The sequence below is a fragment of the Pseudopipra pipra genome, chromosome 14 (genome assembly GCF_036250125.1).
Source record: "Pseudopipra pipra isolate bDixPip1 chromosome 14, bDixPip1.hap1, whole genome shotgun sequence".
In the NCBI taxonomy this organism is placed as follows: domain Eukaryota; kingdom Metazoa; phylum Chordata; class Aves; order Passeriformes; family Pipridae; genus Pseudopipra; species Pseudopipra pipra.
Window position 1 is genome coordinate 18424734 of NC_087562.1, and position 22141 is coordinate 18446874.

The 22141-nt window shown below is 44.5% G+C and overlaps 1 protein-coding gene across 3 annotated transcripts; it reads left to right on the forward strand.

Annotated features, from left to right (window-relative positions):
- Positions 1-13752: 13752 nt before the first annotated feature.
- Positions 13753-20171, forward strand: CEBPG (CCAAT enhancer binding protein gamma). 3 transcript variants are annotated; one of them, XM_064671295.1, is made up of 2 exons: positions 13753-13859; positions 18138-20171. In XM_064671295.1, the coding sequence occupies exon 2, from the start codon at positions 18248-18250 to the stop codon at positions 18698-18700; it is 453 nt and encodes a 150-aa protein (XP_064527365.1). In that variant the 5' UTR covers positions 13753-13859; positions 18138-18247; the 3' UTR covers positions 18701-20171. The 3 variants fall into 3 exon arrangements, with proteins under 3 accessions (XP_064527365.1, XP_064527367.1, XP_064527366.1); XM_064671297.1 differs by lacking the exon at positions 13753-13859 and adding an exon at positions 14253-14455; XM_064671296.1 differs by lacking the exon at positions 13753-13859 and adding an exon at positions 14506-17250.
- The last annotated feature ends 1970 nt before the right edge of the window (positions 20172-22141 follow it).

A 22141-nucleotide genomic window follows, 5' to 3' on the forward strand; every position in this document is an offset into this window, starting at 1 on the left:
ACAACTCCAAATGAACCAACTCAGATCCGCGCTATGTTCTTCTTCCTTTTTTGTGCCATTCCCCTTGTCTATGACCACATCCTTATCTCTTGCTGTCCTTGTGCTCTACTAACTTCTGGCTCCTCTCCTGAGAGCTCAGTCCTTTGCAATTCCCAAGCTGGCTGACCAGGAGCATCTTTCCACTTCCATTTGCTCACCTCCATTCACATGGGCTCAGAGCCCCACCTCTTTCCAGCTTGTCACCTGTAATCTTGTACAATCAGTCTCTGAAGTTGTGTCTTACCCATTCACAATGTTTGCAGGGTTAATAAGCCATTGCATACACAGTCCCTTTCTTATAGTTAGGATCATATTTCACCGACCATATCCATGGTGCCCAAAATATTCCAAATGCTTTCCAGATACAGGATTAAGTCCTGTTCCAAAGAACATACAGCTGAAATACCACCACCACCACAAAAAAAAAAAAGAAAAAAATTAAAATGATAGTGCTGCTCCTCACCTCTCAGTGTACTGGTTTCTTCTGCAATATTAGGCCATCACCTTTGTGCCTCAAGACTTGCACAAATGTTTGCAGTTCCCCTGCTGGTATGCATCAGTTATCCCTTTGCCCAGTATTTGGCCTATCCACAAATCACCCATTCTCTCTCTCCAGTCTTTTACCTCTGACTAAATGATAAGACCTGAATTTACTTTCCAATCTGCTGTGTACCTTACAAACTTCAATGATTTCCCTCGTCATGAATGGCTCATTATCTTTAATTCATCCATGTTCCCCCTCCCTGGATGATGGAGCACTGTTATTTCTCTCTATTTCACAGCTCAAGAGCTGTGAGATGGGGTGACTTGCTGAGGCAATATAAGAAACATGTAGCAAAGCTGAGAATTTCATCTCTCCTATCTCCTGAGCTAATGTCACCACCAGTGTGCATGAGAAAGTTTGACTGCTGCTTTCCTACAAACGAAACCCTTTCATACAGTTCCTAGTTGTTTGTTGGGTTTTTCTTAATGGAAAAAGTTAAATCAGTTTTTTATCCAAAATAAATTTATTTCTGCCAAGAAAATGTAATTCTTTTTGATTTTTTTGCCATTGTATGCTTAGGGGTGCATATAGAAAATACAGCTTATTTTTTTCTAGACCCTGGCCCCAGCCTACTGAATTGAAGGCTCTCATTGATCTGAGTAGGAACTGGTGATCCCTTAGCTGGCATACAAATTATGCAGCAGAACAGTAATAGGGTAGTTATCATACCCCAAACTCAGGTCCCAACTCTGCTTTTAGGGAAGTGTTCTCAAAATATTCTCTGATGATTATAGCTCCTAGACTTTGGCTGGCTGCTTTTCATGGCATCGTACAAGAGGTAATCCAAAAAAGGGAGATTTAATGCCTGTGTGAACTGCAGGGTAACACTGAATAACAAAGAAGAAAATACCCTTGTTTGTCTCTTTATACATGTGTGTCTTTTATATATGACTGTGCATTAATCCTTTGAAAATATTCACATAGCCCTTCTGCAATATTATTCATACCCTTTTAATGTAAAAGGTAGTTTTTAAGCATGACTTTGGCAGTCTACAGTCAATCTGAAATCATCTGGTTTCCAGAAAGTGCATCTACAAAGCTGGGCTAATACATTTTGAGAAGGTTGCTTAAGTAATGAAGAATCCTGCCACTGACTTAGATGTTACATTTTGCTGACCTCAAAAGACTTTCAAAAAGAAGATGAGACAGCACAGCTCAGGCTTCTTCACTCTTCATAAGTAGTTTGCACTGTAGAGATTATTTTGTATCTGCAAAAATTGAGTATTTATATGACAGAAATACCAAAATATGTTAAGTATTTTCCAGAAGTACAGAAAGAGATGCTTTGCTACACAAAGAATGTACAATCAGAAGAACAAGATATGAGAAGTGAGAGCAATGGGACTTGAAAGGAAGAGGAAGACCAGCTTATAAAAATAGTCATGACATTTCTTAATTATGTATTTTAATACATGGCACATCCTGTCACAAAACTTAGTCCTTGACATGGACTAATTTCTATGTTCTCAGTCAACTTACTCCCCTTTAGGGGAGATTGTTACAAGGATCAAAATTAAAGAGTAAAAATGTGGTAAAAGGTTACATTCTGTAGCACAGAGTGGATCTGAGAGCATCATGCTGTCATTTCACAGGTGCTGGATCCATGGCAGACTTCAGCAGGAGACCTCTCAGAGAACTCAAGGATCTGGTGAGCTTTATCCACTTCTCTTACAGTGAAGCCATCGTGTGATTCACAAGCCAGATGCTGGGATAACCTCACCACACAGCAGCTCACAGTTTTTGATTGCCAACCTGCTCAAAGGATCTATGGAATTAAGGACTGAGACCTGGAAATACAAAGATAGTACACCTTTGGTGCAACCCTTCCTTTAAAAATGTCGTACGACATTTGATTTCAGTGGCAGAAAGTTTTGGGAACACACTCGACTCATATTTTAAGATGTTAGGTTTTATAAATGTTTATACTAAGAGAAAGCACTTTTACTGCTCAGTGTGGGGGCCGTCTTGTATCTGAAAATTTGACCTCCCTGTTGAACTAAACTCAGCTTTCTCTGATTATCCCACTGCCAGCCCAGGGATTACTGGCATGAGTAATCTAAGCAGGAGTTGGCCTGCTAAATGAAAAATGTCCATGGCAGCGAGAGGAAAGGGAGTCACAAGGAAGCTCTGCAAAGTTCTTGTAGTCACTCAGTGACACCACCAATGAATCCAAACCATGATCAAAGCAACCACCAGCACCAGGGAACAACAGGCACGTGGAGGAAGAAATCAAGTCAGAGGCACTGTCAGCTTGAAAAGAATGGCAGCTTTGTTATCAGTGTCAGGCTAATCACAGCGACACTTCTGGCAGCAGAATTTCCCTGTCTCTCCTAGGAATAACCACTGCACAGAGAGGAGGCAGCTTACACTTAGGAGCTGGCACAGAGGGCTGAAGTTCCCATCTGCATCCCACTGACCCTGCAGGGTGACTGACCCTGCACAAGGACTCACTGTGCAGCACCAGCTCTCCTGCAACCACTGGCAGGTGAGGTGAGATACGGCCCTTCATTTCCTGCCAGCGTTCCAAAGGTCACTTGAAAACATCCAGAGAAAGAACCTGCCACTTCTGCCTGCTGGGGAACACCTAGTCTGCCTTCTAAGCCTTCGTAGAAAGAGCAGTTGCACACAGTAACATTCAGTACCTCAGTCCTGTTCATAAAAATCAGATGTTACTCACCACTGCGTGAGTTCCCCAAGACCTTCACATTTACATTTTTTTGTTCAGTCTGGAGTCTCACACCTCAGATAAAACAAGTCTTAATCTTAAGTGAAATAAGAGTTAATCACAAAGCAGGTGAGTCTAACAATCAGTCGTTTTTTCCCGAAGGGATCCCAGACACATAAAAATCAAGAATCTAAAGTTGTGAGGTGACAAGGACATTTCAAAGTTTTAGAGGAAAACAGGACTGGCTACTTCAAGTGATGATGCTCGGAACAAACCATTCTTTCTGCTTAGTGTTTAAATGTGGCTGACAACTGATCTACAGAGTGCTCTAAAAAAATATTATCAGAATTCATATGAATAAAAGCAGAAGACTTCCTTTGATGGAAGCCAGTATCTCTTTTATTCATTTTATGGAAGTGTAGAAGTATGTTGTCTGCAATAGTATTTCAGAAAGTAAAAATCCAATGGCAGTGCTATGTTGTTTGCAAGGTATTTGGGTATCTAAATCCTCATAAACAATGCTGAAAAGGCACTGCCCTTCAGATAGGAGGGAGCAACAATGTCCTATGACTTACCTGGCTCTATAGTCAATAGTGGAGCTAAGTGTAATCAAGGCTGATCATTCAGCAAGAGCCCAGGGCTCAGAGATTTCTAATTCCAAAGAAAAACTCCTTGCAAACAACTTGTGTTTCTAAGTAAAAAATGAACCAACTATGAAATGGGCTCCCATGGTGCAAAAATGTCTATTTTTTTTTCCTTCTGCTGTAATTAAAGATAGGAAATGGGAATAAGCTTTTGGATTCTAAATTATTCACTTTGAATAATTCTATCAGGCCTAAACGATTAAACTAGATATTAATTTTAATCAAATTACATGTCATATATTAATATGAGCATAAATCCTACATTCCTTGACAAACACCAGCATTCTATCAATAGGGAATATGAGCAACACAAGCTGCTCACATTTAGGACATAAATGTGGTAAATATGAAGTGTAATTTAACTTGGCAAAGTAAAATTTAATTTTAGAAAAATAGCTCCTGTATTCTTTAAGGCAGGTAAAATTTCCAGATTTCTAATTACATGAGTTGTATGGTTCTAAAAAGAATTCATGGAACGTGTTTTAGTGCTGAATGCTACAATTCTTGACCTTATTTTACTAAAACACCTGATTTTAAAAGTAAGATGATGATTGAAAAACCTGCATGCCACAGAACCCGTAGCATGGGAAGGCTGAATGCATGCTGGTTATCTGCAATCTGACACTCAGCTGCCAAAAGAGGACAGGAAAGTGTAATTCAGCACAAAACCATTTTAAAAGGGACCATCCCACACCAGCATGAATCTTCTGGGACCTTTCAGAAAGGCTTAACAGATGGAAGTATTTATATAACTAAGTGCAGATCTTATGGATCACTGACATTTCACATTTACATCAAGTCATCAAGAGATCATTTGCATCTATAGTAGGGTCTAGACCACATGAGAATTACTTTCTCCTTAATTAATAAACTTACCCAGCCCAGGATGTCACTGATAAAAGTCTGAGGCTCCCATTTCCTTCTCTTTTATGGAAGTTCAAAACACTGTGGGTCTCCTAACTACAGTTGCCCCTTGTACAGAGCTATGCAAGCTCAGCTGCTGATTCCAATTGATATGCAAAAATTGGTGCCAGAGTTTTATGGAAGGCAATCAAACCCTAAATATATGTGTCCTTATTAAGAAGAAAGGCTAAATGTTCAAACTGTGGGAAACACTGCAGGTAGAGCTCAGATCTTCTGACACATCAACTGCAAACTCAGTCTTCAGGAAGCCAGACTTTGTCCCAGTGCCCCTTGCCTGTTTGTTTCAGTGGGCTAAAAACTCGGTCAAATCTCCCTTGTAGCACTGAAATACCCCCTAAGTCCTTGGATCTGCATATTTTGATCACAACCATCTGGTGGCAGAGTATCAGAATATGTGACGTATCAAATTTTAAGCCTACTGAAAATCTTTCCAGAAATCTATTAAAAAACATTCAGAAATTTAAAAGCATGCAGCTCTTCAGTTTCCCATAGCTCAGCTACCAGTGCTGCTGCAGCATGAGGTGTCTGAGAGCTGTCTGTGAACTACAGCCATGGGTACTGTGCCTTCATGTGAGGGAAGCCAAAGACACATGGGCTGTTCCAGCCTGTGCTGCAGTATTCCCCACTGATGCCATACACTGGTGTTGAATAAATGTCTCTGCATTAAGCCAGTGTTCACACAAACGAAATATTTTGTTGTAAACTGCTGGTACTTAAGGCATTGGTGTTTGTGCTCGAGGTTTTCCAGTTATTTATGGCACCAGCAAAGCACAACATCCCACGTTAGCAGTATGGAAGTTTGTCATAGCTGGAGTTCTCTGGGACTGGTTACCTTTGTGCATATTCCTGCTAGGAGTACACACACACCTGTGTGCACTCAGCCTTGTCTTCATGTTGTTCACAGGAAGGAAAAAGGCCACCATGTGCATTACACCCTTTGTCCCACCTGCTGAGCCCCTTAATGTCAAGGGGCTTTACACGAGAGGAAAAAGAGGACACGAGGTGAAAGTACACATAAACAAACATACCTCGAAGCATCTCATTTCCTGGTAAGCAAAGTCCTTTTCTCCAACTGCCAAACCACAGTTCCACCAGGACTGCAGGTGACTTAAAAGCAAAGCCTGTACCCCCTGGAGGAGGGCTTCACACCCCCAGACAAGCGATTGTGACTTTTGCCACACTCACTGTGCACTGTGAAGGTTTCTAGGATGGTGTTACACCTTGCTGAAGTCCCCTTTCGAACGTGTGTGTTCTGCAAACATTGGGTCTGCAGCAAAACACCCTGCAGGGTCAACTTTTCCTTTGCATGTTACTCTCTTTTGCCCCGTATTTTTGCAGACAGGTCGTTCCACTCTACATCACTGACATCAACTCTGTCGCAATATTGCTGAGCCTGAATTCTCTCCTCAGGTAGGATTCCTGATAATTACACTTGCTGTCTTAATTGTGTAAGAACTTCTGATCAAATAAATTGTGCCTGATGCAGGAAAACCCCACATAAGGAGACTTCCTCTATATAGAGACTTGCCAAGTTGCTTTTTAAGGTCAGTGAGGTGCACAAATATGACCACAAAGGACATGCTAGTGATGGAGGGAGCACAAAGGTTCTCCTCACTATCAGAGGGAAATCTGATCTAGTTACTGCTGAGAGGAGAGAAAACCAGATGAGTCCTTCTCCAGTTACATTGCTGTCCCTGGAACATACTATGAAAGTGGCTTTTTCTACAAATTTAGCTGCAGTGTTTATATTCAATACAAACCTAGGTTGTGTCTTGTAAGTTCACAATGACGGAGATACTCAGATGCCTGCAACTGTAAATGTAATTGCTTTGTTCTTCTGGGAGTCTGTATTATGTTTGAAGGTTGGCAGAGCCAAAAAGCAGAGAGCTGTGCCTCGCTGTTTCTTTGGAATTGGCTTTCATTTCATGAGGCAGAAGAATTAGAAACAGTTAACTCACCAAATGCAGAGAATGAACTTCCTGGAAGGAGGATGGAACTGCTGAGGTAAGGTCTTATTTCTTTTCTGTAGGAGACTCTACTTACCTGTATCAGTCACTGATTATCTAGTCCAAAACTCTCCAAAATGTTAGTAGTAGGTCAAGGACAGATATATTTTATACAACCATAAATAACTCATTTTCTATTCACTTCTATGAACAGAAGTGAGGCAGAGTGAGCAATCAGGTGGACTGTCCTCTGCCAGGTGCCACACTCTCAGTTTTGTGTTTCAAGTGGCCCTTCATTGAGCTTTTTATGGTATTTCAGAGGTCAGAAAGGCTCCAGGGAACAACAAAGCCGTTGATAAGAATGAAGTTTGTACCCTCATCCTCCCACCACCATGAGACCATAAACAAAGTTATGCCTCTCTAATTCCATTGTTTTTCTGGAAGGGTATTTATTTTAGGCTTCTGTTCTGAAGAACCGTTTTGAAGTCTGAATAAAATTCATGCCTAAAACTATTTACTCTTCTTGATATCATAGGAATAAGGTGAAGTTCTTCACTAGAGTATACCCTGTGACAAATAATGCCCTAGTAATTATGGGTGGGGATTTTCATGCGGTGACTGATGATGCCTTGGAAAAGAGCCATGGCACTGTGCATTCAGAAGCTAAGCTATCTAAATCCTTGCAGGCCTCATTTATGCTTTTGGGAATATAGGACAGGTGTGGCAGTTACTAAACCTGGATACTTGAGAATTCACCTCTTATTCCCAGGTGTGGGCCATTAATTCTCGCTCAGACTTGTTCAGTCCTAACAAGTCTCTTTTGAACCAGATTTTATATGTGCACGTATACTGACACAATAAATAGCATTTTCCTTTCAATCCGTTTATCTACTTTGTTTTTACTCATCTTTAGCTATGCAGCCTCATCTTACCTAACATTTTACACACACATGGCAGCAAACCCCAGAAATGATCAGTGGCAGCCTACAAATCCCTGTCACGTTCCGTAGATACCAGAAGACTTGCAGTTTGCATTGTTCAGTACAATTTCTGAACAAACTCGGGTAAAACTCAAGCCAAGCCCAGTGAAATTCATAACAAAGGCTATACTAATTTTAATTGGATCACTAGGCATCAGAGCAAAGCCAGAGAACACTCAAACACAAACACATGTTCGTAAAATCCTGTAAAGGAACATAGTGCTCATTCTTTTTGCTAGATGATCTTCTAGAAATCTGAACACCTTGAGGTGACACATGTAGAGCCTCCCTCCCAGACCAGGCATTCTTCAGGGACATACTTGATATTTTCAAACTCATATACCTACAAGAAAGCTTCTAATTCCGTGTTCTGATATTTCTATAGAAGGTCACAGATAGTAACCTCAGCTGCTTCACTCACTTCAAAAGGATTTGTGGCTACTGAACACTAATGTGTATCTGGTCATGTTTATATACCCCAAATCTGTTGGTCATCTTCTGAGCAGTCCTCTGGAATACAGTGAAGAGACAGGATGATATATGTTAAATTATGAAATAGCACACGCTTTTGTGACAGTATTTTTATGTGCAGAGAAGGATTGTCACAAGGCAACAGAGGATTACTGAGGGTAATGAGATGTCCCTGTACCTCCAAATTCCTCAAGAAGCCATTGCTGTAATGGTACACTTCTCAGATCAGAGTGTCATCTGGTGAAATGGAAACACTGGCATTGGAGAACCCGAGCTGGTTTGGCTTGAAGCACAAATTCCTGACAGTATGACAGCAAAGGCTGAGTAAGAGTTTAATTAAAATATAAATTTATCATCAACAAGTATTTTATAGCTAGGAAAGAGAAGGCTCTGCTATGTGACTGCTGAAGACCCCAGCCTACTAACCAGAACACTAAGAAGTGGAACTTGCAAAAATGGGCACACCTTTACCTACACAGCTGGCTGATTCCAAAAGTGCTTGCTAAAAGTTTCTGATTAAAAAATTTAACTTCCTGATAACAGCACGAAATGAAAATATGGCAATTAAGAACTCAAGTCTCAGGGCAGCCTCTAATGCAACCACTAATGCAGCCTCTACCTTGATGAAACCAGTTGTGAAGTACCAAAGCTCCCACTCCCCTTAAAACTGTAGAGGAAATGGGAACAGCTGTAGCTGGAGAGAAGCATGGCATGTAACACCTATAAAAGTGACAGCTTGGGTATCTAGTAAAAGCATATATGTCATCAATTCATTAGTTTTCTAGTGTATATACATGATGTATATACACTTGGTATATTAGTTTTTTCAGACACTCTAAGACTTCTGTGTTAGCCTGATTCCCTTTGCTGTCACCCAATAGCCTGCTGAACTTGTGGGGGAGGAAGTAGCTGTTTATTATGGGGTTTTTTGGCCTCCTCCATTTGAGAATCATTCCCTTTATTCTGCCCATGTAATTGAGTTCATCTACTTCCAGAAACCAGTATGAGTAACTCTAGATATCTAGATAACTTTAATATTTTTATAACTGCAAATAAGGGGAGCAGTACTGGAAGATGCAGAACTAGAAACTGGAAATACTTAGTTACAAGACTTTTTAGCTGCACAGAGAGCAAGAACAAAGGCACTGGATTTTTCCTGCAAATGAACTCCAGGCAGTGTGACAATAAAATGGATGTTTGCTATTATAGCAGATTGGTTCCTTTCTTTACTTAGTATTTGCTAGAACAAAAGCACTGTAGCTTTCCAAGGCTGTAGTGAGTCAGTGCTAGAATTAGCAGTATGATACTGAAAGAGGGATCACCACTAAGCAATGTTTCCTCTCCTTTCTCCTCACCTAGTCAAAAAGGCTACCCCTGACAAATCATCTATTAATAGACAAGCTTCTATCATTTAAATTATTAAATCATATTGAAAAAAACAAAAACTCTGCACTCAAGAAGTATAAGGTTTTCAAACAAATAGAGCTATTCATATTGCTTTTTCTTTCTTAATTTTATTTTTTAAAATATAGCTAGATTCCTGTGAAATAAATCTCAGCAATCCTTCTGCTTCCTGAAGCTTTAATAGCCTCAGCTCTGCAAAATTTAGATTTCTAACAATGGATTTGGGTCTTGGTGCAAGTCAGTCCTGAACACAAAAAGTAATTATTGTAATACCAAAATGCAAGGGCTGTTAAGAGAAGGGAGGTTTGCAATAATAAGATTATGGAAAACCTCTATTACAGACTTTGCATTTCTGGGATATTCCTGAATGAATGCCATCTGCTTGGTGAGCATAAAGAATGTAATCATATTGAGAGAGGCTTTCTATCCAGTTTTGAACAAATCGAGGTTGAGAGAACAGGGTTGAGTTACCAAGAAAAGGTATATTTTGGTATAATTCAGTGCATTTGCCCTTAAATACATTCCAGTGCTCATCAGAGCCTGGAATTATGTGTTTTTACCTAAGGGGCCTATTTATTTCCAACAGTCAAATATACAAATATATATATAAATATATACACAAATATATTTATTTTCCTCTCTGCTAAATCACCAGAGAGACATGACTGATTGCTTCTCTAGAATTCAAAGGCATGGATGCTGGATCAGAGTGAAAAACTACACAGCAGCATCCTGTGTGAAAAGTGAACTTTTAACTCAAATGTGCAAGTCTGAAGTAAAAAAATCCAGTGAAGGCTTATCCATGAGGGAAATAGAGGCAAAGAGCCAAATGCTTACAGAAAAACATATTTTTAAATGTGGAGGCTTGTAGTCTAGAGAGTCTGTAGGGTTTTTATTTTAGGACAAAGAAATAATTGCTCATGAAGACAAAGGTAACACCTGTAACACCTGTAAATCAGACACAACAGAAATCATTGCACGGCAACAAAATAAGTTTTCACTCCCTAAGTGGAAGGCTGCAGAGAACTTCTTAATGCTTTCCCAAGTGTTAAGGGAACATACTGAGTGGGCAATAAACAAGGACATTTGCCCAAACAGGCTTGTCTCCCATTTATACCTTCTGACTCCATTCCCACAGTTTCTATTTCCTCAATTTCTGCCCCTGGCTGGGAATTGCTGTAGATTACTTGAAGATGCTGAATATCGGTGTAATTTTTTTCCAAGACTAAAGTCTTTGAAGACTGGACTATGTGCATGAAAATAAGATACTACTACAGTGTTATCCACAGTCAAATAGGTGGACTGTTGCTATAGGAACACGTGCAGAATCAGAGTGAGAAGGACTCCATCCCAGCAGGGACCAGCCTGCTCCTGACACTCGACCCCAGAGCTACTGCTGCTCTCACACAGCTTGTATGTGAGCAGGCAAAGGGTGTATTTCAATGCCACATCCCAGTTGTCCATATATTTCTGTGCTTACTTTTTAGATCACTTCCATCATATTCTATTTTTACTGTAACATTGCGGGGGGAAAAAACCCAAAGAAATCCTACAAACACTGAAGTACACTGTGTGATGGTTCCTGGTAACAGCACACAATGCCAGCCAGGCACTGGAAAGGTCTTACACACAGGGAATTATGTGTGAGCTTTAATGCTTAAAATAATCACACTCTATGAGAATAAGTTTGTCTGCATTTTATTTTCTTGAGCTATCTTGGATGAGGATTAATGAATGAATGGTCACAAAGTGCTCTAAAATCCTAGGAAAGCATGCTAAGAGCATACACTTACTTAACTATTGTGTGCAAAGGATAATGTTTAATGCTTACCTGGAATTTCACTCTAGCTCTAGATGGATGAGTCACTGTCACAGAAAATGTAACAGTTTCAACTGAGAAACAGAAAAACTTTAGAGAAGTTAAAGCAAATGCTTGATGACTGGCCAGGAAAAGTATCTTCATGGTAAATGAGCTGAGTAAAACTTTGTCCAGACTAACCCTCAGAATTCTTCTGCAATGTGGTTTATTTTCTACAGGGCTTTACAAAACAAAACCAAAACCCCTCCACAACATCGGCCAGCCATAAAAATGACAAATAGAAATAATTATATCTATATTACTGAGCTCTGTAACAGTGTTTACAAGTCTAATTCTCCTCAGGTCTTTTGCAGACAGAAAACATTTCCCAAGTAGTTCTATGTCCTAAACTGGAGTACCACGACTTGGTACTTTTCCTCTCTGCGTTAAAACCCCCCACTTTTCCAACAGTATTGTTTTCACTGTCCGCACAGCTAGACTTATTCAAAGCCTACCTTATAAAGCCACGGTTTTCAGACCTGCCCACTGCAAATACACACACCTGTGTATTGAAGTGTGCATTTCCCATTCAGGGAGCTGCAAACACACCCTGCACACGCAGCAGCTTGAGGCTTGAGCATGTGTGTGTGTATTTATACTGCATTTGCTTGTTTAGGCAGAACTAAGATGATGTAAACTGAAGTGTCTGGAAAATACTAAGGGCAGAAAGAATTCTTCTCCACAAAAGGTGATGTATTTTATAATAGCAAACATACCAGTGAAATGGCGCCTGATCTTATGATATTTAGGGCTATGATCCAGATGTCTCCGAATCTGCCAGCATTTAGAGGGGTAATAGTAAGTTTGAAAAGGAAAATTAACCAACACTCTATGAAATTTAGAAATTTACCATGATTTCTGTTGTCAAGAGAACTGTTGAATTTTATTTGGTGTCTCTGCTATTGCTTCCTCTGTATCTCACATCCCAGAGGGGCAGACCACACGGCAGCCAGATCGAGATGGGAATACGCCACCAGGTGCTAATTAACAGCCCGGGAGCAATTAGGAGATGCCAATCAGCGCAGCAACACAACACCACCTACTGCGATGCCCGTGGGCATCGGCCCGTCCCGTGCCGGGCACTCCCCGTGGGGCCCGGCCCCGGGGACAGCGAGGCCGGGCTGTGCTCCCGCGGGGACACCGCGCCTGGGACGAGCTCCCGGGGCGGACTCCGGGCTCGGCCGAACGGGGGGATGGACGGCAGGGCGTCCTGCTCCACCGCGGGGGCACCGCCCGGGCCCGGCCCGGCACAGCTCAGCTCGGCTCAGCTCGGCCCGGCCCAACTCAGCTCAGCAGAGCCCAGCTCGGCGCGGTCCAGCTCAGCACAGGACAGGACGGCACGGCATAGCCCAGCTCAGCTCAGCTCATCACAGCCCGGCCTAGCTCAGCTCGGCTCGGCAGGGCTCGGGCCGGCCGGGCACAGCCCAGTTTAGCTCAGCCCGGCTCAGCTCGGCACAGCCCAGTTTAGCTCAGCTCAGCACGACCCGGCACAGCCCAGTTTAGCTCAGCCCAGTTTAGCTCGGCCCGGCTCAGCTCAGCTCAGCACAGCCCAGTCTAACTTGGCCCGGCTCAGCTCAGCTCAGCACAGCCCAGTTTAGCTCGGCCCGGCTCAGCTCAGCACAGCCCAGTTTAGCTCGGCCCGGCTCAGCTCAGTACAGCCCAGTTTAGCTCGGCTCAGCTCAGCCCAGCCCAGTCTAACTCGGCCCGGCTTAGCTCAGCTCAGCACAGCCCAGTTTAGCTCGGCCCAGCTCGGCTCAGCTCAGCTCAGCCCAGCCCAGTCTAACTCAGCTCAGCTCAGCCCAGTCTAACTCAGCTCAGCTCAGCCCAGTCTAACTCAGCTCAGCACAGCCCAGTCTAACTCAGCTCAGCTCAGCCCAGTCTAACTCAGCTCAGCTCAGCCCAGTCTAACTCAGCTCAGCACAGCCCAGTCTAACTCAGCCCAGCCCCGTCTAACTCAGCTCAGCTCAGCACAGCCCAGTCTAACTCAGTCCAGCCCCGTCTAACTCAGCTCAGCTCAGCACAGCCCAGTCTAACTCAGTCCAGCCCACTCTAACCCAGCTCGGCTCAGCCCAGTCTAACTCAGCACAGCCCAGTCTAGCTCAGCCCAGCCCACTCTAACTCACTCGGCTCAGCTCAGCTCAGCTCAGCCCAGCCCAGCCCAGCCCACTCTAACCCAGGTCGGCTCAGCCCGGGCGGTGCTCGTTGCCCCCCTCGGCCCCCGCGCGCGGCCCCGCCCCTGATTGGCCGTGCTGGCGGCCAATGGCAGCGGCGGTTGCATCACCCGGCGGGGCGGGGCGGGGCGGGGCGCGCGCGGTGTCGCAATCGCCGCTCGCGCACGGACCGAGCGCGGCCCGGCCCGGCCCCTCCCGCCGCTCGCGGCCCAGGTAAGAGCGGGGGGGACGCGGGGCCGCCCCCGGGCCCCTCACACACCCCCTCACACCCCCCTCACGGCCCGCCCGCCGCCGGGCCCGCTCCGCACCGCGCCTCGCCAGCCGCCGGCCGGCCCCGCTCCCCGCCCGGCCCGGCCCGGCCCGTCCCCTCCCCCGGTGAAGTCACGGCTTGGCAGCCCCGCCGGGCAGCCCCGCGCGGGCGGGGGAGGAGCAGCGGCGGGCGGGCGGGGCGGCGGCGCCGCCGGGGAGGGCCGGGCCGGGCCGGGCCGGGCCGGGCGGGGGGTCCCGGGTGGGATCCGGGGGCGCGCCCGGTCGGGCCTGGGGGGTGCGGGGTCTTGACGGATGTTTGGGGCTCCCCGCGGAACCCGGCGGGTTTTTTACAGCCCCGGCCGCGAGTTTCCAAACAGACCGTGGACGTCCGGTAGGAACGGCAGGCGCGGCTCGGTGACAGCGCCGGGCACGGCCGCCCCGGGAGGTGTAAACACCGACAGTGTGCAGAACTTTCTGATTCAAGGAGCTGGTTCGTCGTTAGAGATCGCTGTGTCGTTTTAATTCGAATGACAGAGTCTTTCAATCCCTCCTCGGCTGGGGTGGGTCGTGATTCTGGTCACATTGAAATACACGTTTCAGGTGTTCCGAGCACAGTCTGTTAAGGATTTTGGGAGTGCATTTGTCTAGGAATATGTCTATTAAAAATGCAGATTCTGAGGCGAATGCAGGATGTTGTCAACTATAGCAAGAGATGGTGGGTTTGGGCTACCTAGACTCAAAAAAGTTGTTGCCCAGCCCTCAGTACACGAGGGTGAGCATCATCTCCAGCAAACACGCCTGGGAGAGTGAACCACACAGGAGTGGGCCCTCCCACTGCTCAGCAAATGCGTGCCTGGAGCTTTGTGCCCCTGTCCTCTGTACAGGGTTAGTGGAATTTAGAGTCAGCTCCCACTAGGATATTCCTGCTGAAGAGAAGGGAGGGTACCTATTTCTGTTCAGGTTGGGACCAATTTTGCATTAGACAAGACAGCTCTAAGTGAATCCGTGCAATCAAGTCATCCTGACTAATGATCAGAATCAGCACAGTCCCATTGCAGAAAAGGAGCAGAGAGAAGCACTCGGTATTTCTTGCTGCCAAGTGAAAAATCCCAAACTGATTTAATTAACAGAACACTTCTTTTGGTTTTTTTTTTGGCCAAAACAAACATTTGGAAGTTTCATTTATTTTTTGTGTGTGTGAAAGCAAAGATAATAAAGGCCTTCATTTGCTGGGGAGTCTGTGGTCCCTGAGGAGCTCTGTCAGACAGTAAGAAACATCTTTCTGTCTGAGGAGACACCTCTGAGTTACCAGCTATTATGCTGTAGTGGGTGGCCAGCTAGTGTCCTGGGTGGCCAGTTGGTGGCCCAAGGAGAGAACCAGGCAGTTCTAACTGGCCACTGGAAACACTACCATGTGCTGGGTGGAACCAGCCTAGGGCTGTTGCTGAGCTGGAGCTAATGAGCAGCTTTATGGGAACAAGATGCTTGGAAACTGGGCTGGCTCTCCAAGGAGCTGCCTCCTGCTGTGCTGGGGCTGTCACCCACTCACAGGACACCAACCTGTGTGGAGAGGAGTGGAGCAGCTGCCTTTGTGTCACACAGGGTCCAAGAAATTAGAGACCTACCTGCCTCCCCACCTTCTTGGCCTCTCCCAGTTACCACGTCCTTTACCTCACCCTTCTTGAGAGTCCCCTCTGTACATCTCATACCTGCTGCCTTTAAATCTCCTCGCAGTGTTTGCTGAAGGATGCCCCATAGCACCTGTCACTGTCCAGGGTGTCATCCTGACAACTGGTAATAGGCATCCAGCATCCAAATAATTAGGGAGAAAAACTAGTTTCAAGCCTTAACTATTAGCACTGCTGTGAATCTGTGATGCAGTACAGTTAGTGCTACCTGCTTTCATTGGAGCAGGACAGGAATCCAGGTGTCATCCCTCCCAGGTGATCATGCCAGAAAATAGCACATCTCACTCAAGAAATAGTTATTTAATCCAAAAAGATCGGTTGCAGTGGGAAAGAATTGAGGGAGATCTGTTCTAGCAGGGCTAGAATGCTTGCTTGAGAGGTGTGACACTGATTTATCTTGTGTGCTCGTATCCATGTACTGCCCAGCTAAAACACTCCATTAAAATTTGGTTTAATGGAACAAATAATTTGTCCATTGAATCATAAGGAAATTTGATAGAGATCAGCAGGGGATGTTAAAGCAATATTAAATAGTTTCAATAGCATACAGAGAAGTAGCACATGGAACCTGGTGATGTGAAGAAACTTGTTACATGTCAGGTGGGGTGCCCTTGGGGGCAAGAGTCACCCCTTCCTCCGTAGTATCTCATGAAACACAAAAAGCAGATCATGAAAATGGTGTGGGTTACTTAACTGGACTGTCCAGGTGAACTTAGCAAGCACTGTAATGTGTTGAAACAGAGGGGACAACAGGGCATTCTGTCTGACTTTGAAAAGGTGCCAAAAATCTAGTCAGAGGGAACCTAAGAGAGCTGCATACTGTTTGAGGGCTGCAGAAATTCAGTGTTTTAAAATAAAGTGCAGACAGGAGGAGGATATGCTTACAGCTTGACTAAAAACGTCTGTGCAATTACACGTGCACAGCTGCTACAACTGGCCCTGCCAGTCTGGGGGTTGTGCACAGTAACATCTTGTTAGCTGTGCATTCAGTTCAACTGCTGAACCAAAGTGCTTATTCAGTCAGAGTCTGAGACTGAAATGGGGTTTGTAGAAGTTGCTTAAAGAGTTGAAATAGGGACAAAACTAAATTCAAAGGTATTGGGTGATACGTATCTAGGTTCAGCTGTACAGATGTCAGAAAGAGTTGATGGCCTCTTTCTGCCCTGCAATGGGAAAATGAAAAGATTTCTTGACAGGAGGGGCGTGGGTGTACTCATACATCCTCACTTAACAAGTGAGAAGACTTCTGGGTGACAGAGAATGTTAATTTTGAGTAACAAAAGGCCAATCTTACAGGGCTTTCCCATGAATGTTACTGAACCACATTCTGGAGGTGCATCTCATTCTGGCTCCTTCATCATGGAAGAAAACACACAGTTAAAGTACACAGTCAAATTTTAACCTGTTTGTTTAACCTTGTTTGACTGGTCACCGAGTACTTTTCACTGGAGCCATAGGCAGGTGTTTCAGGAGCTTAGGACTATCCTGTCACCCTTCCCTCTTCTCTCCCAGTCCTTGAAGAAGTCATCCTGTGAGATGGGAAGAGAAGGGGACAGGCTGCTAGCCTTGCCAGGGCCATGTCCCTGCAGCAGCTCTGGTGGAGTCCTCCTTGTGCCACCAGTAGGGCCGGGAGCAGGCTGACACAGCAGTGGAAGGACGTGAGTCAGGTGAGAGGATGTCTTGCTCATCCAGTCAGTTTGTCTGCTGGAGAGTGGACAATGACCAGTGCACAGACTACAGCAGGAAACCATATTTGGTGGACGAGTCAGCTATGGCTGCTGTCTTTTCATGGGTGGCAACAGTGCCCTGTCTTTGGTGATTCTCACATTGCCATCACCCGGTGTTCCTGTCCCACCTGCTCGATACACAGTTACAGGCTTACCTTTGCTTGTGGTTGAATGTCACCCAGAGCCAGGCTTTGCAACACACTACCTTTTTCCATAGATTTATTTTTCCACTCAATACTAGTAGACCTTAAACAGTCATCAGTTTGAACATCATCTTCAAAAGCAAGTGCTGTAAGACAGTTCAGGAAAGGTGGACAGGCCGAGCACCCTCGCTCCAGAGAACAGAGACCAAGGAGGACTTTGGGTGGGGATACGTCCAGAGGAACGGTCCGAAGAGGACAAGGATCAAGTACCCCTGTTGGTCAAGAGTCAGGCTGTTAATAGGTTTAAGCCACAGAAGGAAAACTCCAGTCTGAAAACTAAGAAAATTATATAACTGGAGGAAAAGTTAGACAGTGGAACATGTTGCCAAGACAGAGGTTGTGAAACGAGATATTTGAGGCTAGGCTAGACACCCATCCATCAGGGATGGCTTTGGAATAACAGAGAACAATTCAAACAGCTTGACTAGATGACCCAGTAATAGTCTCTTCCAATCCAAATACGTTTGAGAGGCTTCAGAAATGTAGTTGGCAGCTTGTCCACTTCCAGCACTGTTGTGATGTGTCACTGCCAGATACACATCACTGGCTTTAGCATGAGGTACCGATGGTACAAGATAGTAGCTGAAGCCAGCACCTTTAATAGCATTTGTTTTTCCATACTAGGTTCATCTTGCCTTTAATCCATGTGAAGATCTGTTGGAAATACCTTCAAGAAACACGAGAGTTTTCAGTCTCCTAATAAATCCTGTTGTGTCCAAGAACAGCCTGTCCAAATGAGCAAGACATCCCAACAGAACACCACTACAGATGCGAACGGCGTAAGTGTGATTCACACCCCAGCACACACCAGTGGTTTGCAGCAGGTTCCCCAGCTGGTGCCAGTTAGTCCTGGTGGTGGAGGCAAAGCTGTGCCTCCCAGCAAACAGGGAAAGAAAAATTCCTTTGTGGATAGAAACAGTGATGAGTATCGTCAGCGCAGAGAGCGAAACAACATGGCAGTGAAAAAGAGCCGCTTAAAAAGCAAGCAGAAAGCACAAGACACACTGCAGAGGGTCAACCAGCTCAAAGAAGAAAATGAACGTTTGGAGGCAAAAATTAAGCTCCTGACCAAGGAGCTGAGTGTACTGAAAGACTTGTTCCTCGAGCACGCACACAATTTTGCAGACAATGTGCAACCTGTTGGCACTGAAACCACCACAACAAACCCAGAGAGCAGTGGACAGTAGACACGGCAGCCTTGGGAAACGAACTCCTGAGGGGCAGCAACCAAGCAAAAACTGTTCCTTTAACCATTGTTTCGTGGAGATTTTTCTTCTTTTAGATTTAACACTGAAGATTTGTAACAGTTAAACCAGAAACTGGTTAGGGTATTTGCTTTAAATATTTTTCTCCTCAAGGACTTACGCAGGTCTGAATTTGTAGCCAACAAGGGGCGTCGTATTAAGGAGATAACATTTTCATAGAAATGTTTGCTTACCATCTTAAGGGTTTGCATAATGGGAGGAATCTAGCAAGATGGCTCACTGTAGTATCAGAAACTCATCATTGGATAAAATGTCCTTTAAATACCTGTTAGAGTATTTAAGCACTTAGTTTTCTCCATGACATACTGCAAAGTGCAAAGGCTGTGGAGGGTGTTTGCTTTCCCATGTGGTGGGCTACTTTAAAACTGTAGAGCAAGTCCTATAAGGCACCATGTGGGTCCTTCCTGCCCAGTTAGTGGGGAGGGTGTAGTAGTAGTGAGCTGGGATGCTTCCTGATGTTTTCTAGAGAAATAACAATATACTATGATGATATGTACAGGCAGTTGGCTTCCAAACGCTCCTGAGTCTGAAGCATCACATGCAAGAGGCAAAGCAGCACACTGACAAAGCCTTTTAGTTAAGCTTGTGTTCACATTGTTCACATAGTGACTGGGGCCTTAGGAGAACAAGAGTTTGTTTTCAGAAAATGTCAAAATGCTACCAAAAAACTGCACCCTGCAAAATTTCATTCTTGCTGGGGTGGAGGTTTCGGGGAGAACAAAATGTGCAGCCTGGCCAAGCAGCATCTGTTCAGCCAGAATGTATGGATCACTGCTTAATCTTACAGAAATTCACCCTGATTTAAACCTAAATGGCCCTAGTATGACTGATTCAGTGGAATTTCTACAGCCATCATACAGTTGTGTGAAGGAATATCTTCAGTCTTGTTTTATTTTCATAAAGGTTTTTCTATAGCAACTTTTTTATTGCTACTGCTAAGTCTTTGCTATGATCCATAATGCAGTGGTATGTGCTATACTGAGGATTTAAACAAAGTAAAGCAGGAACTTTGATGTAACTTTAATTTATTTTCATTTCTAAATATTTCATTGATGGTATGGTTGTTTTACATTTAACCTGTGTGTCTCGTGAGTAGATTACCACACTGTCTTAATTTCCCTCTTGCACTACCTTTTTCCATAGATTATTTTGTAGGATGCTTGTTTGCTTTGTACTTAGGAAAAAACTTGGATGTTATCTCTATGAAGATGCCGTTAGAAAATGAAACCTTGAAAAGTTCTTTTTGAATTTAAACTTTTAATACATGTGGAAAACTTAAGGATTGGTTTGGATTATGATAGTCTTTTTACAAAGATATGTTTTTTTCATTCTAGCTGCAGCTTAAGTTGGTAGGGTTGAAGTACCAGAAGCTAATAAAGACCTTTTGCTTCTAGTGCTGGCCTCATTTTTCCTTTTCCTTTTCTATTTCCCTCGAGTGCAGAGTTGCTCACCTCACACAGAAAATCAGTGCAACAGTCTCTGTTCCTGACTTGCACTCAGGTTCCTGCTCCATGGAAACAATCAGAAACTCATTACAGTTTTGTCTGAATGTCTGATTTAACAAAAAAAGAAAAAAAAAGAAGAAATTTAAGACTGAAAATGTGCTGCAATTAAAAGGGAGGGGGAGGAACAGAACATCAAAAACTACAAGGAAGATGATGATCTGAAAGCATCTGCTTTGTTAACTGTGCACCTCCTCTGGTAGAAAGGCCAGAGCTGGTCTCCCCGGCTGTCTGCTCTGTGAATTGGGACTGTGTGGCCCTGTTGTCCTGAAGTTGGTTTGCCAGGCCAGTGTGGGGTCCTCCCCTAACAGTCAGAACTGCACATCTCTCAGATTTGGTTCAGATTTTGGTGAAGAGGATTTCTTAGATCTCTTGAGTGGGAGTAATACTCTTTCTGGACAGGGACTTCTCCACCTGTTACTCCTGAGAGCTCTGATTCCACTTCCTTCTTGTTTAAAACCAAACCACAGAGTTATGAAAAGTCATTTGTTTGCAAAATGACATTTCTGGCTCAGCAGCCTCTGCTCTAGCTTTGTTTGCTGATGTCATGGTTTAAACCCAGCTGGAAATTAAGCCCCACGCTCCCCCCCCCAGGTGAGAGACAAAAGGCTCTCCCAGGTTGGGATAACAATTTACTGGAAACAGCAATGAGATAAGAAAAGGAGCAGTACCAGCACCACCAGTCAGGACAGCAGTTTAAAACAGTGGGTGGTACCAGCCAGGGGCTCACGGTGTCCAACCCAACACCAGTTTATGACTCTGAGCCAAAACAGCTCCGAGGAGCAAACACACTTTGCCCCAAGGTGCAGTGACAGCAAAGGGCCTCAGTCTCACCCCTCTGCTGCAAGGCACAGAACACCCACACCCAGGGGACTTGCACAGTTCTCTCTTCCTAAAGAAATAAATACATCTACACAAGAAAATTTCAGCGTAGACCTATAAAAGTTAAGGTTTTCCTCTTGACACATTGTTTTTAACTACAGTCTGTGACAGAATACAGTGCCTGTCACTACAAGAACGGGTGTTACAGCACCAAGAAACCTTATTCCCATTTTCTCACCGTGCCACTATGGGAAGGGGTCTGCTCTAGCCCCCATGAGCACTGGGAGCTCTACCCCTTTAACTACACCCTGTAGCTGCAGCAGTGTAACTCGTGGCAGGTAAGTCCAGATGTGCCCAACCCCACCGAGCTGAAGCAATCTGCTGAACCGATTTACATGTATCAGTTCAGAAGTGCTGAGACCTTTATAACAAACTTGCTCAGCATAACACCCTTTCTGTTATTTTGGTGCCACTCTACTCAAGTCTTGTTTGCACCAAGGGAGAAGGCATCTGGGAAAACATGATAGTGACAGCATAAAATAACACTGTAAAACGAATTTTGCCATAACTGGTATTTTCACTCCACTAATACATTTAAAATGTTATTAAATATCACTTTGCCTTTTTTGGTAACGGTTTATTCCCCCCCTTTTAATTTAGAAAAAAACGTCTAATTCACTTTTTGCTGAAGTGGATAAAAATTACCATAATTACAGAAAGACTTCTGGAAGGAAGGATGAAATTTATATCCACCGAGTTCGTGGGCCTGATTATGAAGGAAAATGGGAGAGGGTGCACCATCCCAGAGCGAAACACATGCCCATCTCGGGCAGGCAGAACTCAGGAGCTGGTTACTGAGGCAGTGCTGCCCCCGGCCCGGGGCTGGGGCTGTGTGCTGGAACATGTGGAGGCAGAACCGGTTCTGGCTCCTGCAGCTCCCCGGGTTGTTCGACCTGTTCTGCAGCAGCAGAGCCCGGGTTTGCCAAGATTAATCACAGGCAGGGAAAGGCCTGTTAACTAGACTGGGGTTATGGCTCAG

Coding starts and splice junctions, on each gene's coding strand:
- CEBPG (XM_064671295.1), top strand. CDS start 18,248: ATGAGCAAGACATCCCAACAGAACACCACTACAGATGCGAACGGCGTA.